The sequence below is a fragment of the Camelus bactrianus genome, chromosome X (genome assembly GCF_048773025.1).
Source record: "Camelus bactrianus isolate YW-2024 breed Bactrian camel chromosome X, ASM4877302v1, whole genome shotgun sequence".
NCBI lineage: Eukaryota > Metazoa > Chordata > Mammalia > Artiodactyla > Camelidae > Camelus > Camelus bactrianus.
Genome location: NC_133575.1, coordinates 116,945,849 through 116,959,775, shown reverse-complemented (window position 1 = coordinate 116,959,775; position 13,927 = coordinate 116,945,849). Strand labels below are relative to the sequence as shown.

Sequence of the window (13,927 nt, the reverse complement as noted above, 5' to 3'; positions counted from 1 at the left end):
AGCAGCAATCTTGGCCAGCAGGTGCTCCTGAGCCCACAGCTGCTTGCTCTGGACCCAGAAACCCCATCAGCTGGCAGAAGCCTCCTGTCATGCCCCTGCTTTCCCAGAGCCTCACCCGTCCTGCTGGCCACTCCATTCGGACCCACTTCACTTGCACTGAGGGCGGGAGAGCAACTAGCCTCCCATAGTCTGGAGGGGGCCCCCGGGCAGTTATGGGTCACCAGCCACCCTCCCCTCTACACACCCAACCCCACCTGCCCTGGCAGGTTTTCTTGTGCAGCCTCCCTGGAAGCTTCCCGTGCTCACACAGCTGTTTCTCGTTAGTAACAGCTGAAGGAGATCCAGCACCAGGGTGCCGGGGGCTCTGCCAGCTGGCCCCAAAGAGCCCTCACTGACACCCACACCCAGGAGAAAGCAGCCACCACGTCACAGCTGAGCAAACCTACAGGGCCCACACAGCTGGGAAAGGCTCCCCTAGGATTTGCACTCAGCCCCTTTGGATCCCAGGGCCCTTACCACCCGTCTAGCGAGTGGTGGTCTCATGGAAACTGGGCTGGTGGGAGGGCTGCAGGGTGACATGGAGCATACGAGGGGATGCCCACCTGGGGTCCTAAGGACATCAGGTGCTGGGGGAAGACGCATCACTAGGAGAGAAGGTATGAGGCCAACAGGAAAGGGCTGGCAACTGGCTTGGGGGTCTGGGTCCTCGTTTTAGTGCCCTTTTCTGCGCCCCACCTGATGCCGAGAAGCGAGAGCATGCTGGGGGTGGGCAACCGGCCAGAGTGTAGGGCTTAGAATGACCACGCCCCAGACAGCTACTGGGTGTGTTGGCTTGTCCACATCCACAACAGAGCGGCGCCCACAGCACTTCCCAAGAAAAGCACAGAAGGTACTTGAGTGCGTGGCTTGTGCCCAGGACTCTGAACACGGGAGCCAGTCTGAAAAGCAGGTGGGGCTGCGTCTCATTGTCCTGCTGACGTCTGGATGGCAGGGATGCTCCTTTCCGGCTTGCCCTGAGCAGCTGCCCCCCCCCAGTGGCAAGTGGTCAGAGGGCCCCTCCCTAAGCCAGCTCAGGTGGGCTGAGTGAAGGCAGGAGAACAAGGCCACTGTATGCCAGAAGACGGTGGGGGAGGGGGACAGCCCCATGGCCCACCCCAAACCACACAGGCCACCCTGAGAGAAGGTGAGCAATGGGTATTGGGCCCAGAAGGCTTCACTGGGGGTTGAGAAGGGAGAGCTAAAGGAGAGGGAAGCAAATGCACACATGGAGGGAAGGGAGCCCCATCCTCACGCAGTGCCTGTGCCATCAAGGTGGAAGGAGGGATGCTAGGTGCCCAGCTCTGTCCACGTGTGGAACTCACGGCAGCACAAGCGAGGAGCCCGTGTCCCCGGTGCCAGTGACAGCCGAGAACTGTTTATTGAAAAAAGCAAGGGGGGCCGGGGCACCGTCCTCAGGCCTGGATGTGGCTCTTGGCGCTGAAGGCCAGGTAGTAGATCACAAGGCCGATGGCGGCAGCCAGTACCTCAGTGGAGACCCAGGGCCCGTTCCAGGTGCCCTGCAAGAAAAGAGACCCCAAAAAGTCAGTCCTCAGGAGAGGGACGGGTGAGGGGGCCAGCCAACCCTGGTCACCCTCCTTACGGGGCACAAAGACACACTGACCAACGATGGCCCAGCCCCCAGCTCCCCGAGAAGGCGAGGTGTGCTGGGTGGTCTGTGCTTTCCCGTGCTGGGGTCAGCCTCTTCAGCCCACTCACCCGATGGTCCACGCTGACTGTGAACAGAGGTGGGATGACGGAAATGTCCTCATTATTTCTCTGAGCCTGCGAGGGAGGTGCTGGGGTCAGGGGGCAATGCTGGGTGGGGTGGGCTGAGGTGGGCAGGCAGGGTAGGAGAGGCAGGAACTCTGGCCAGAGTTGTGGAAAAGAGAAATGGGCGAGAGAAACACGGACGGCACAGGGACGGGGGGTGGGGGCAGGCAGACGAGAAGGCACCCCCCCGCCATCCCCCTCCACATCAGCAAGGTCCCCAGGGGCCCAGCGCTCCAGGAAGAGGGGACTGCAGGGTGGAGACAGCTGCGGAAGTGGGCTCGCCCTCCCCTCTGCAGGCCGGGGTGCTGCTTCTGCGGATCCTCACCTTCCTCAGCAGGCTGTAGGACTCCTCGTCGAAGAATCTCACCTCGTAGGTGCCAGCGTGTGCACTCTTGTGGTCTAGACTCCAGGACACCTGGGTTGGGTGCGTTGGAAAAGGGTAGGCACACTAGACACAGCGCCACCACCCGCAGATTGAGTCCAAGCAGCCCGCCCCTGCTGTGAGTGGGTAGCCTTCCCTCAAAATGACGACCACAGCAACCCTTACCTGATACCGCCCCACGTCTTGGCCCCGGGTAACAGGAAACTGTTTTCCACTTACGTCAGCGTAAAGAGCCATGCTCTGGCAGAGGGAACACAAAGGGAGTCACCTTTTTCCCTCTCTGGCCATCGGCAGAGGCCCCACTGTGCTGCCCACAGCAGCACCTATTGCCTGTGGGTAAGGAGGCCAGCTGGGCACAGCTGGGGACTGTGGTACGTCTGGTGGGAGACACCATACAAGAACCACGGAGGTAGGCCTGCCACAACCCAAAGCCAAACAAGGAAGCCAACACCCACGGATGCTGTCATGGTCTCTCTGCCTCTGTCTTCCCTATGTAGTGGCCACATCTCCCCTATGGCCCAGCCTCCATAACCCACAGTGAGCCTGTTAACTGCGAACAGGGGAGGGATGATCAAAGTGTGTTCGTTTCTTCTCTGAGCCTGGAAGGGGACACTGGGGCCGGGGGTACCCAATGAGCCACCTAAGGAATGTTGTACCTATAAAGGCCCAATTTCCTTCTTTGGGCCTTTAGGATACAGGTTAAGGTCAGGGGCCGAGGCCAGGGCTGCTCAGTCTTAAAATTATGAAACACCCACGTGGACGCACACCTTGGCAAAGAGCAACCAGAAAAGGGATGCAGGGGCCTGGGGGCTGACCCCTGGCTGTCTCTCCCTTACCACATGCTCTTTCAAGACACAGCAAGGGATCTACCTACATTACTGCATGCAGGCAAAGCAGAGCAGGGAGGTCAGAATGTTCCTTAAACATCTTCTAGAATCTGGCCTTGCTGAGCCCCAATCTCTCCTACATCTGAGAACCGAAACCCTTATTCTCCCTCTGTCCACACGGGTCCCTGGGTCTGATCCCCCAAGGTCCCAGACTCACTGTCCACGTCCTGCCCCAGCACCCTCCTGGCTGAACCCCCACTGCCTCACCTGGACCCTGTTCTTGCATGTCAGGGAGATTTCCACGATGAAGACAGTCTCAGTAGAAATGACGGCGTCCGAGGTGGTGTAGTAGGAAGGGGTGATCTGGGGCTCCACACATGCCTCTGCTGTGGGGAGGAGGCAGGACGCCTGGGTAAGGCCCAGCTTGTGTGCACTGGGCTGGGTGGGGGCAGAAAGGACCACCTAGACCCCACTGCCCAGATCTCATCAGCTGAGGATACAAAGGGCCCTATGGACCCTGCCGGGTGGCATCTGGGAGATAAATTCAAATGACCAGTCAGAAGCACAATGGCAAAGGAGGGTGGGGTGGCCTCAAAGGAAGGCAGGGGAGGGGGGACGAGAAAGCTTTGTGCAGGTGGAACCTTAATGCAAGTGAGAAAGTGCAGGTGTGTGTGCCCCTGTGCCCGTGTGCCCGTGTGCCCGTGTGTGTGTGTGTGTGTGTGTGTGTGTGTGTGTGTGTGTGTGTGTGTGTGTGTGTATGCGCAGGCGGGGCGGTAGGGGGAGTGCTGTATGGATTCACTGCACAACTCCAGTCTGTGCCTGGACCTACAAACAAGGAAGCCATGCAATGCTTTGGGGCTGCAGCCTGCCCTGGCCTGGAGCACCCCAGAAGCCCAGGGGGCCGGGCTGACCTCAATTCAGAGTCACGCATGGCCCTGAACAGTTTACTGAAGGCATCCCCCACAGATACAAAGCACAGAGCTGCTAGAGATGAAGGAACGGGTCTCTGCCCCAAGACACAGTTGACAGAAGGCCAGGACCAGCCTCAGCATTTCCCGAGAGGAGAAAATGGAAGCGATTCTGGATACAGAAGCACAACTTGTCCCTTTGAACAGGGCTGCCCTGAGAGAAAGGAAGTCACCTGGGCCAGCTCCATGCTGCTAGACACTACAAGAAAGGAAAAGGCACCACCTAAGTCACAAGGTGCCACCTGCTCTATGAACGTGGTGTCCGGGTGGGGCCAAGACCTAGGCTGAGGCAGTTAGAGAAGGCTCGGGGTCTGGACAGTGGGAGGGATTAGCCTGGGGACATGGGTGGGAGGTGGGTCTCAGGAGTCACATCTCGCAGACCCTTCCAGGCTCTGCTAAGCTTGACTTTTTTTCTAGGGACACAGTGGAGCACTGAAAAGTTTTACAGTCAGGTTTGCCCTTTCCAGACATCACTGGCTACAGCACTGGGAGTTCCTAAGTTGCTGGTGAGAAGGGTGCAGGCAGGGAGGCCAGTTAGGCTGGTGAAACACTGCAGGAACCAAGGGTGCTGGCCTGAAGTAGGGCAAGTAAAATGAATGTGCAGAAAGAGCCCCTGACCCAGTCCAAGCCCCCAGACCTGGCGCTGGCTCCTGCAAGGACTCCTAAGCAAACTTGTGGACTCCAGTCTGAGCCCAACCCTGCCACTAAGTGTTAACGGTCTCTCAGAAAAGTGAGTCCACCTGACTGCCTCGGCTCTGCTGAAGAGCCCTATAAGAACACGGCAAGGCCTCAGGGTAAAGATCAACAGTCTGGCCTGGCGCTCTAGGCCCACTAATCTTTCCCTCTTCAGTTCCTTTCTAACTAGCACACACTCTGGGCCCCTCTGCCTGGACCGTCCCTACTCCCTCTCTTCACTCAGAGCTCCCTTCCTGAGGAGGCCTGGTCCCACCGCACCAGGTCAGGTGGTTCCTCTCCAGCAGCCCAGTTTCTCGCCCCGATTGGCCTGTGCTGCAGAGCTTTTCTCCTGCCCGACCCCGCTCTGGGACCGGGAGCTCTTGAGAGAGGGAGCAGGGTCGTGTGTCACTTTCCCTGCTGCAGCTGGGGCCAGGCGCACTGGAGAGGCTCTGGGACTCTTCCTCGCAGGAGCAGACGTGGGAAAGATCTGGCTGCTGGGTAAAGCTGTGTGGTGCAGGAGGGCGTGGTGGCCTTCGCCGCCGCGACCAGAGACCACCTGCCTCTCGGAGAAAGAAGGCCCACACCCCCGCTTCGCCCGCACCCCTCCTCCCGCCCACGCACCACCAGTCGTGGGAGAGAGGCTTGCCAGAAACGAGCTCCGGCCAGGCCGCTACCTGAGCAGCAGGAGAGGCCGGACAGCAGGAGTAGCGCCAGGGCGCCGAGAGATGCCAGCGCCGCCATCGCCTCTTTGCCGAGAGAAAAAGAGAGCGACTCCCCAGAACACGAGGAACAGACAAGGAAGCGCGACGCGTAAGCGGCCGCAGCAGCCAATCGGGCGCCGGCGGGCCGGGCGGGCCTGTGACGTCACTGGCGGCACTGACGTGTCCCCTCCCCAGACCGGGGGCCCAGCTGGCCGCCCCCTCCCAAGATGGCGGCGGCGGCGGCGCTCTCGGCGCCGGAAGAGGGCGTGGGAACCGGCGCGGGCGCGTGCGTGCGCACTGCCGGGCCCCCGCCCTCTCCCGGTACTTGGTGCGCTGCCGAACTCTCGCGAGAGCAGTGTCTGCGCGGCGGGACGTGCAGCGCTTCTCACTTTTCGTCATGGCGCTGAAGGTGGCGACGGCCGCAGGTGGCGCTGCGAAGGCCGTGCTCAGGCCAGCCCTCCTCTGCCGTCCTTGGGAGGTGAGAAAGGGGAACGGGCCCCGGGGAAGCTGGGGTGCTCGCCGACGGGTGCTCGTATTTCGGCGGGGCCGGGCCGGAGGCCGCCGCTCTCGGAGCGTCCTGGGGCCCGATTGGTTGCGGGCCCCTAGAGGGGAGGGGAGAGTGCTGCGGCCGGGGTTGATTGGCCACCTGCGCTGTCAGTGAAGAGGTTAGCCAAAGCTGACTCTGGTCGGGCTTTCCCAGGGGTCTGCATCTTGTGGCAGAAGAGCTCCTGACAAGCGAGGAGAGTGGGCCGCAGCGGGCCAAGTTTCACCTTCCGTGTCCTTGTGGGAGCCCTCCCGAGGCTGTCACGTGTCCCGGCCCGCCTTGCTCTTGCCCTCTGGGGAATCCGTTCTCCCCCCGCCCCGCCCTTCCACCTCGGCTTTCCCTTTCGTGGATCACTTTGCCACCTATTCCAGTGGAGGTGGAGAGTCGGACTTTGCCGGTACCCCAGATGCTTACCTCCCCCTCCGCCCAGCAGGTGCCTGGAATAGGAAGGAGCTAGGGTTCCTGAAGCTGGCGAGTTGGGGAGGCCGAGAGGGTTTTGCTTCCGTCGTTCTCCGTTTAGGATCTTGGTTATTCAGATCTGATTTCTCTCTCTTTACACAGTAAATGAGGATAATTTAGTCCCTGGGTGGGTTGGACGCCATCTGAACCATCAGCAAGTCAGGACTGGCCCTGAGGGACGAAAGGTACCTCCAGGCCTGGCGCCCCCACCGACCCACTGTGTGACCTTAAGGCAGTCTCCTTCTCTTTGGGCTACAGTTTCTGTCTCAAAGGGGTTAGCCAACTCTGACCTTCCCTGTGTGTGTACTTGTGTCCATATTGGGGTGGGGATGGTGGGCAGTTGCTAGCTGGTCGGTGCCTTGCCCTAAGACTGGTTGTCCTGGGTAGGGGAACCTTTAGAGACAGAGCCCAGATCTTTGGTCCCATTAATTGGGACCTTGTGGGGAAACAGGAAGCCGCCATGAGCACTTGATCCAACAGAAACATGCTGAAGAGTGAAGCCTCACTAAGATGTGTAGTATGGCAGCCCTTTGCCTGGAACACATACCCTCCTGCTGGACTCCTTTCTTTCCGTGACACTATCTAAGGATGAGGGCCAACAGTCTACTCTCCTGCTAGGTGAACAAGCAGGAGACCAATGCATATATTCCCTTCTGCCTCATGCTGGGCTCTTAATGGTTAGCTTTACAGAACCTTTGGAACCTCCTAATGGAAGGTGCCTGCATCTGTCCACAGCAAGGCCAGGGGAGTCGCTATCCTGAGAGCTCTTTGGGTCCAAAGCTGGAAGGAACATCTAGCATTGGGACCAGCTGAGGGAGAGGTTCAGCCCTGGTGGTAGTGATGGGATGCAAGATCTGGTTGGGGTTAGTTGCACAGATGCAGAGCCAGGCCTGGTGCTAGTGCTGGCTCATACCAAGGCCAAGTTACCTGCCCAGTGCCGGTGGACTCCAGAGGGCTGTAACCCAGGAGGAATTACTGCTGGGAGCCGCAGGGGTCGGCCCAACATCCTCTCATTGGACATGAGCCTTGAACACTGGTCTGAGGGGCTGGTTGGGTCAAGGAGTGAGTGTGGTTTCGCACGGTCCCTGTGCCTTGTTAGGGACTGAACAGCTCACATACCCCCTCTCGCTTAATCTTTCCAGCAGTCAGGTAAAGTAGGCACCTCTATTCTGTGCATTTCAGGTCAGGGTGGGAAGCTCAGCATGGTTAAGCTGTTTGCCACCAAGAGTAGTGAACGGTGGATTTGGACCCAGGTTTCCCTAGCCTCGAAGCACACCATATCTTCCTTCGTTTTCCAGTGTGCTCATTCATGCTGGAAATGATTTTTGTGTCCTGGCTCTGGGCCAGGCATTCCGTGGGTCTTGGGATGACAGTAGGGAATCAAACAAACATGGTATCCACTCTCGGGGGCTTAGGGATTGGAGAGGGAGCAAGGCAGTGTCAACCTAGAGAGACTGGTTGGCAGGGAGGGAGTGAGTAGGGTTTTGGGAGTCCAGGGGACCAATAGCTTGGCAGCCTTAGGGCATCAGGGAAGACTTCCTGGAGGAAGGGCAGTCTAAGCCACCTTCTACAAGTTTGAGAGCCTACTCTCAATACAAATAAGGTGAGTCCAGATACTGAGAATTGCTAGAAGGAAAACAGAAAAGCCCCATGTGTGCCTCTGGCTGCAGATCCAGGGGCCCCCTGAATCAGCAGAAACCCCTGGGGCCTCTTGTCCTGTCAACCAGCCCCTTCCTAGCCCCTGTGCTGCCTGAGCTCTGTGCAGGCGCGTCCCTTGTGAACCAGCCAGGGAGAGCCAGCTGAGATAGTCAGCCTCTGCCTGAGCTTTCTAGACTTATAGCAGGAAGGCACGGCTCTTTGGAAAATGGCCACAGTGACTCTGCCTTTAGAGTCAGGCACAGCACCAATGTGACCAAACGTGGCTGTTTCGAGTAGAGGGTTGAGGACATTTGTCACCCACACAGGCCCCGAAGCGGTTTTGCAGGGCTTTACAAAAGATGGTGTCTGCTCTACTTCTAAAAATGGTTGGACTTGCGATTTCGGACTCTAGAGGGCTGTTCCCCAGCGGCGCTCGTCTCTGGGTGGGCAGGGGCTGGATGCTGTCTTCCTTCTGATCTCCACGTTCTGGATTTTCTCCATGTTTTGACCATATGGTGCTTTTGTAATAAGGACACGTGATTAAAAAAATGATTAAATGACCATCATAGTTGTCCTGTGGTTGGTTATAATGATTTCCCTATTGTACCGTGTTTAGTGTGCCAACTTTTCCAAACCACAGACATCACTGAGCAGGAATAATTGGCTAAAAAAGACCAGAAACAATGAAAGGAGGGAAGGGAGATGCAAGCATTTTTTAAAAAAAACTGAGCGTGGACCTGAGGGAGGCATAAAGGGTTGTTACGGCCCTCCGTGGCGCTGCAGTAGGTGGTCTTTGGGAAGTGGCGACTCTGGAGCTGACCGGGCACCTGCTGTGTGGTGTGGCTTGCTGGCCAGTGGCGCCTGGGGGAGGTGGAGGGCGCGGTGCGCAGGGCCTGTCCGGGCGCGGTGCGCAGGGCCTGTCCGGGCGCGGTGAGGGTGCTCCTCTGCCCCGCCAAGAGCTCAGCAGGCCCTTGCCAGGTTGACTTTCTGGGTTGGATGACAACCCTGGGCATCTGGGTTCTCTTTGCCAGGTTCTAGGTGCCCACGAGGCCCCCCGGAGGAGCTTCTCAGTAAGTACTTGCTGGGGTGTGTGTGTGTGTGTGTGTGTGCGTGCGTGCGTGCGTGCGCGCTTGCACGTACAGATGTTTTTGTTTACGCACGTTTGCGCCTGTCTGTGTGTTTCTGTACAGGTGCTTGTGTGTGTGTTTACGTGCATGTGTGTGTGCAGAGTTGTATACGTGCGTGTGCATGCTTGTGTGTGCCATGTCTCTCTGCTTCTGGCCCTTCTGTGTCTTCCCCTTTGAGGTGCAGTCTCCAGAGCTCGCCCACCCCTCCTTACCTGAACTGTGCTAGACAGCGTCCCCAGGGAAAAGACCCCATTCCCCTGGCACACCCTTGTTCCTCCGACTTTGGCTGATCTGTGTCTTTTTCCTTCCTGTCCCCACTCTAGCAACAAACAATTGTGAGTATTCTTCTCATCTGCCTTTTAGGTTTGGGGCTTTTAGTTGCTTTGGGGTTGACCCAAGTCCAGGTGGGGGAGGGGACTGCTTCTGCTGCTGTCCTCCTGTCTGAGGAGCCCCTGCGAGCAACCCTGTCTGGGATGGGTGGGGCGGGGCGCAGGGGTGAGGGACCCCTAGCTGGCGCCTCACGATCGGCCAGCCCCTAGGGTCAGTGCTGGTGGGAGGAAGGGAGCTGAAGGCCTATCCTCCCCGTCTCTAGCCTCCATCGGCTAAGTATGGTGGACGGCACACAGTGACCATGATCCCTGGGGACGGCATCGGGCCAGAGCTCATGCTGCATGTCAAGTCTGTGTTCAGGTATGGGGCCCCAGACCCAGGAGGGGCCTGGAGAACTTTGTGCCAAGATGGGCAGTAAGCCAATGGCAGGAGGGCTGCAAGCCCAGGCCTTTTGTCCTGGTGCCTGCGATCCTGCCAGGCTGGCCTGGGCATGGGCAAGGTGGAACCAGGCCTGCTAACGGTGTTGAGGGGTGTAAGTGCATCCCCATCAGTTGGTGCAGGTGGGTGCAGTCCCCTCTCAGTCAGAGCTGGGTCAAGGTGGGCAGCAGCAAGGAAGAGACCTCTACGCCCAGTGGTCCAGGCAGACTTCCTGGAGGGGGGCCTGGGGCCGCCGTCCTGACCCTGCTCTGCCGCAGGCATGCATGTGTGCCTGTGGACTTTGAAGAGGTGCATGTGAGCTCCACTGCTGACGAAGAGGACATCCGTAACGCTATCATGGCCATCCGTCGGAACCGCGTGGCCCTGAAGGGTGAGCGCGGGGGCCAGGAGGGGCACCATGTGCGATTCCTTTCACCTCTGAGCTGACACTTGTCCCTGGGACCCTGTTGTGCTGTGTTTCTGAGATCTCGGGGGCACTCGGCTCTGCAGGAGCCTGTCCGGTGACGGGCTGCCCTTCTTCCCTCCTGGGGCAGCCCTCTCTGCTGAAGTCAGGTTGTGTCTGTGTGGATGTTTGTGTTTCTTTTCGGCAGGGGGGAGGTAATTAGGTTTATGTATGTATGTATTTTTTTTTAATGGAGGTACTGAGGATTGAACCCAGGACCTTGTGCATCCAAGCAGGCACTCTACCGCTGACTGTATACTCTCTCCCCTTGCTGAAGTCAGGTTTGACCTGCCAGAGTTTGCACATACAAATGTCACAGAGTTGTAGTTCCCACCATCTGCCTGCTGCCTTGGCTCCAGCTGGCACAGCTGTGGATGCTACAGACCGGAATTCTACCCTTCTCTGGGTTTTCCTTGGTTTGATCCAAGTTCTTAAACTGTTTCCATCACTCGTTCAGCAGGCTTTAGCCCATCACTTGCTCTATGTGAGGAGTGAGTGAGCAAAGATGAACCCCGGTAGAGCCCCCGGCACTGGCAGTCCAGTGGAGGGGCTGACATGCCACCCACAGGGTGCCCAAGGCGCTCTGGATGAAGTCAGCCCAGGCAGGGCGTAACTTGGAGGGGCTGGTGGCCCGGGGGTCCCTGAGAAAGGCCTCCTCTGCCTGGCACCCTTACCACCTTCTCTCAGCGGCTGCTGGCCCCCTGCTGCTCTTGCTCTTGGTTCCAGCCAAGGCCAAACGGTGGTCTTTTTCGGGCAACCTCCACCTGCCCCTGAGCTCTTGTGGTGCCTTGATACAGGGCCTGGCGCTAACCCTGGCCAAGGTCACCTTGCTGGTGCCAGCCTAGCCATCATCCTGTTAGTAAGCAAGAGTGGTCACTTTCTATCCAGCCACACCCTGGCCTTGCCATTCCCTGCCCAGGGTCTAGCAAGAGCTTCTGGCTGCCTGCCAATCCTTGTTCATTCATTCATTTGTTCTTTCATTCATTACGTATTGACTGAGTGCCTGCTATGTGCCAGGAGCTCTTTTCGATCCTTGGAACCCATCAGTGAACCAAATGCATGCACACAGCCCCCTTTGCCCTCATGGAACTTACACTGGAAGTTATATTAGAGTGTCCTATGGAGTATTTCTGCTACCCGAAGCTGCTTTCCTCTGCTGTTGGAGCCGCCTTCGGCACATGTTCCCTGGGTCAGAAAGGGGACTGAGGTGCTACGGCTGAGCCAGGGGCCCTCTTTCCAGCCTGCCTGCCTTGCTTCTGTCCTGCAGGCAATATTGAAACAAACCACAACCTGCCGCCATCCCACAAATCCCGAAATAACATCCTTCGGTGAGAGCCAAGTGCCCGGGGTGATGGCCTGGTGGGGGGTGCCCGCAGAGAGTCCTGGCACTGACTGGCTGTTTCTCTCTGTGCCCCCAGTACCAGCCTGGACCTGTACGCCAACGTCATCCACTGTAAGAGCCTGCCGGGAGTGGTGACCCGGCACAGGGACATAGACATCCTCATTGTCCGGGAAAACACAGAGGGCGAGTACAGCAGCCTGGAGCATGAGGTGGGTCATGGGGCGGGGATGTAAAGGCTGTGCCTGAGGGAAGCTTGTATTAGAGGGCAGGCTTGGACAGGGTATAGGTCTCTTCTCTGTTGTCCCCTTCTCAGAGTGTGGCTGGAGTGGTGGAGAGCCTTAAGATCATCACCAAGGCCAAGTCCCTGCGCATTGCGGAGTACGCCTTCAAACTGGCCCAGGAAACTGGGCGAAAGAAAGTGACAGCTGTACACAAGGCCAACATCATGTATGCCTCCCACCCCACCCGACCCCACCCATTCTGCAAGCAGCCCTGAGGCAGCTGGATTGAGCAGCCTACCTGGGCCTGCTTTCAGGGACTCATGCCCAGGAAGGACTCCAGCTACCCACCAAGGGGCCAGGCTCAGGGGTGCGCCTATTGCCCACGCCCCAGCTGTGGCCTCACTGCCATGCACACTTTGCGGAGGTGGGGTGGGATTGTGCCCATTCTGCAGATGGGACTGGTTATAGATTAGAACCTAGCCTCCTGTGGCTGTCTGCACACCCCAACCCTCTGGCTGATGGTTGCAGTGGCCAAAGTGGTGTCCTGGGTCCCCCACTAGGAAGCTGGGCGATGGGCTCTTCCTCCAGTGCTGCAAGGAGGTGGCAGCTGGCTACCCCCAGATCACCTTTGAGAATATGATTGTGGACAACACCACCATGCAGGTAGTTAGCCTGCCACGCTGCGCGGCCCCCTGCCCCGGGCTCCTGGGGCTTCTTGTGCTCAAGCTCCTGTCTGGCCCCTTCTTGCCCCACAGCTGGTGTCTCGGCCCCAGCAGTTTGATGTCATGGTGATGCCCAATCTCTACGGCAACATCGTCAACAATGTCTGTGCAGGGCTGGTCGGAGGCCCTGGCCTCGTGGCCGGGGCCAACTATGGCCACGTGTATGCTGTGTTCGAGACGGTGAGTGCTGCTAGCAGTGCCAGGGCCGCTGGCCTCTTTGAATTGTAAACTGTAGCTCACGTAGCATCCAGTGTCATCCGCTGAAAGTGGATGATTTAGTGGTTTTTAGAATAATACAGAGTTGTGCAGCCATCACAACTAATTCTCAAACATTTTCATCTCTCCAAAGAGAAATCTTGTCCTCGTTAGCCGTCAGTCTCCTGCTGCCCTCCTCCCCTGCCCCCGGCACGGAACTCACCCACCCTCTGTCTCTGTGGATTTGCCTGTTCTGGGCTTTCTGCATGAATGTAGTCTGCACTCAACATTCTTATATTCGCCACCCCCCTCTCCCATCTTGCCTCTTCCAGGCTACAAGGAACACGGGCAAGAGTATCGCCAATAAGAACATCGCCAACCCCACGGCAACGCTGCTGGCAAGTTGCATGATGCTTGACCACCTCAAGTAAGTAGCTTCTTGATGTGGGCTGTCTGCCGCTGGCCAGCCTCGCGTTCCGGAGGCCTGAAGTCTGATTTTCCTCCTTAGGCTACACTCCTACGCCACCTCCATCCGCAAGGCTGTCTTGGCATCCATGGACAATGAAAATGTGAGGCTCTTCTCCCCTCACCTGCCTCCTCCCCAGCAACCTCCTCCCCGCCCCTAGCTCAGGTTGAGCTGATAGGACATCTGAGGGTCTGGAAGTGGTGACCTGGCACTTCCTGCTGCCCCCAAGGGGAGGGTGGTACCAAGTAAGGGAGGGCTTCAGGGCCTTAGCTGGGACTGCTGTCCTCATGGCGCTTTCAGGCCCTGTAACCCAGTGGAGACAGTGGCCAGCCCTGGGCCGCCTGCCAGGCAGGGCTCAGGTATTGGTGGAACCCTGCTGTGTGACCAAGCTTGCCTACCTCCCACAGATGCACACCCCGGACATCGGGGGCCAGGGCACCACATCGGAAGCCATCCAGGACATCATCCGTCACATCCGCATCATCAATGGCCGGGCCGTGGAGGCCTAGGCTGTCCCTGGGACTGTGTCCGCCCCCTCTCTAGATCCCCTTCGCTCCCCCAGCACCCTAGTGAGTGGGTAGACCCAGAATAAACCAGCTTCTGCCCCAGTTCTTGGCCATATGTTTCTGTCACTCCAGGAC

General features: G+C 58.3%; 2 protein-coding genes across 7 annotated transcripts; one reads left to right on the top strand and one right to left on the bottom strand.

Annotated features, from left to right (window-relative positions):
- Nucleotides 1-1,373: 1,373 nt before the first annotated feature.
- Nucleotides 1,374-5,776, bottom strand: SSR4 (signal sequence receptor subunit 4). 5 transcript variants are annotated; one of them, XM_074359815.1, is made up of 7 exons: nt 5,675-5,776; nt 5,336-5,405; nt 3,286-3,404; nt 2,357-2,431; nt 2,135-2,224; nt 1,756-1,821; nt 1,374-1,556 (listed from the first exon to the last, which is right to left on the bottom strand). In XM_074359815.1, the coding sequence occupies exons 1-7, from the start codon at nt 5,759-5,761 to the stop codon at nt 1,452-1,454; spliced, it is 612 nt and encodes a 203-aa protein (XP_074215916.1). In that variant the 5' UTR covers nt 5,762-5,776; the 3' UTR covers nt 1,374-1,451. The 5 variants fall into 5 exon arrangements, with proteins under 5 accessions (XP_074215916.1, XP_045379386.1, XP_010962396.1 ...); XM_045523430.2 differs by lacking the exon at nt 5,675-5,776 and having other exon boundaries at nt 1,661-1,821; nt 5,336-5,494; XM_010964094.3 differs by lacking the exon at nt 5,675-5,776 and having other exon boundaries at nt 5,336-5,494.
- Nucleotides 5,709-13,894, top strand: IDH3G (isocitrate dehydrogenase (NAD(+)) 3 non-catalytic subunit gamma). Of its 2 annotated transcripts, XM_010964095.3 has the most exons (13): nt 5,709-5,840; nt 9,035-9,073; nt 9,454-9,465; nt 9,723-9,820; nt 10,156-10,268; nt 11,608-11,668; nt 11,759-11,891; nt 11,996-12,129; nt 12,464-12,566; nt 12,659-12,805; nt 13,153-13,247; nt 13,329-13,389; nt 13,694-13,894. In XM_010964095.3, exons 1-13 carry the CDS (start codon nt 5,760-5,762, stop codon nt 13,793-13,795), a joined length of 1,179 nt encoding a protein of 392 aa, XP_010962397.1. In that variant the 5' UTR covers nt 5,709-5,759; the 3' UTR covers nt 13,796-13,894. The 2 variants fall into 2 exon arrangements, with proteins under 2 accessions (XP_010962397.1, XP_074215915.1); XM_074359814.1 differs by lacking the exon at nt 9,454-9,465.
- The last annotated feature ends 33 nt before the right edge of the window (nt 13,895-13,927 follow it).

Excerpts from the sequence above, each read along its gene's own strand:
- IDH3G (XM_010964095.3), top strand. The coding sequence starts at position 5,760 with ATGGCGCTGAAGGTGGCGACGGCCGCAGGTGGCGCTGCGAAGGCCGTG. Across the intron at positions 5,841-9,034 it reads TCCTCTGCCGTCCTTGGGAG|GTTCTAGGTGCCCACGAGGC; the intron begins GTGAGAAAGGGG and ends TCTCTTTGCCAG. Across the intron at positions 13,390-13,693 it reads CATCCATGGACAATGAAAAT|ATGCACACCCCGGACATCGG; the intron begins GTGAGGCTCTTC and ends TACCTCCCACAG.
- SSR4 (XM_074359815.1), bottom strand. The coding sequence starts at position 5,761 with ATGACGAAAAGTGAGAAGCGCTGCACGTCCCGCCGCGCAGACACTGCT. Across the intron at positions 2,432-3,285 it reads CATGCAAGAACAGGGTCCAG|AGCATGGCTCTTTACGCTGA; the intron begins GTGAGGCAGTGG and ends TCCCTCTGCCAG. Across the intron at positions 2,225-2,356 it reads AAGACGTGGGGCGGTATCAG|GTGTCCTGGAGTCTAGACCA; the intron begins GTAAGGGTTGCT and ends CACCCAACCCAG.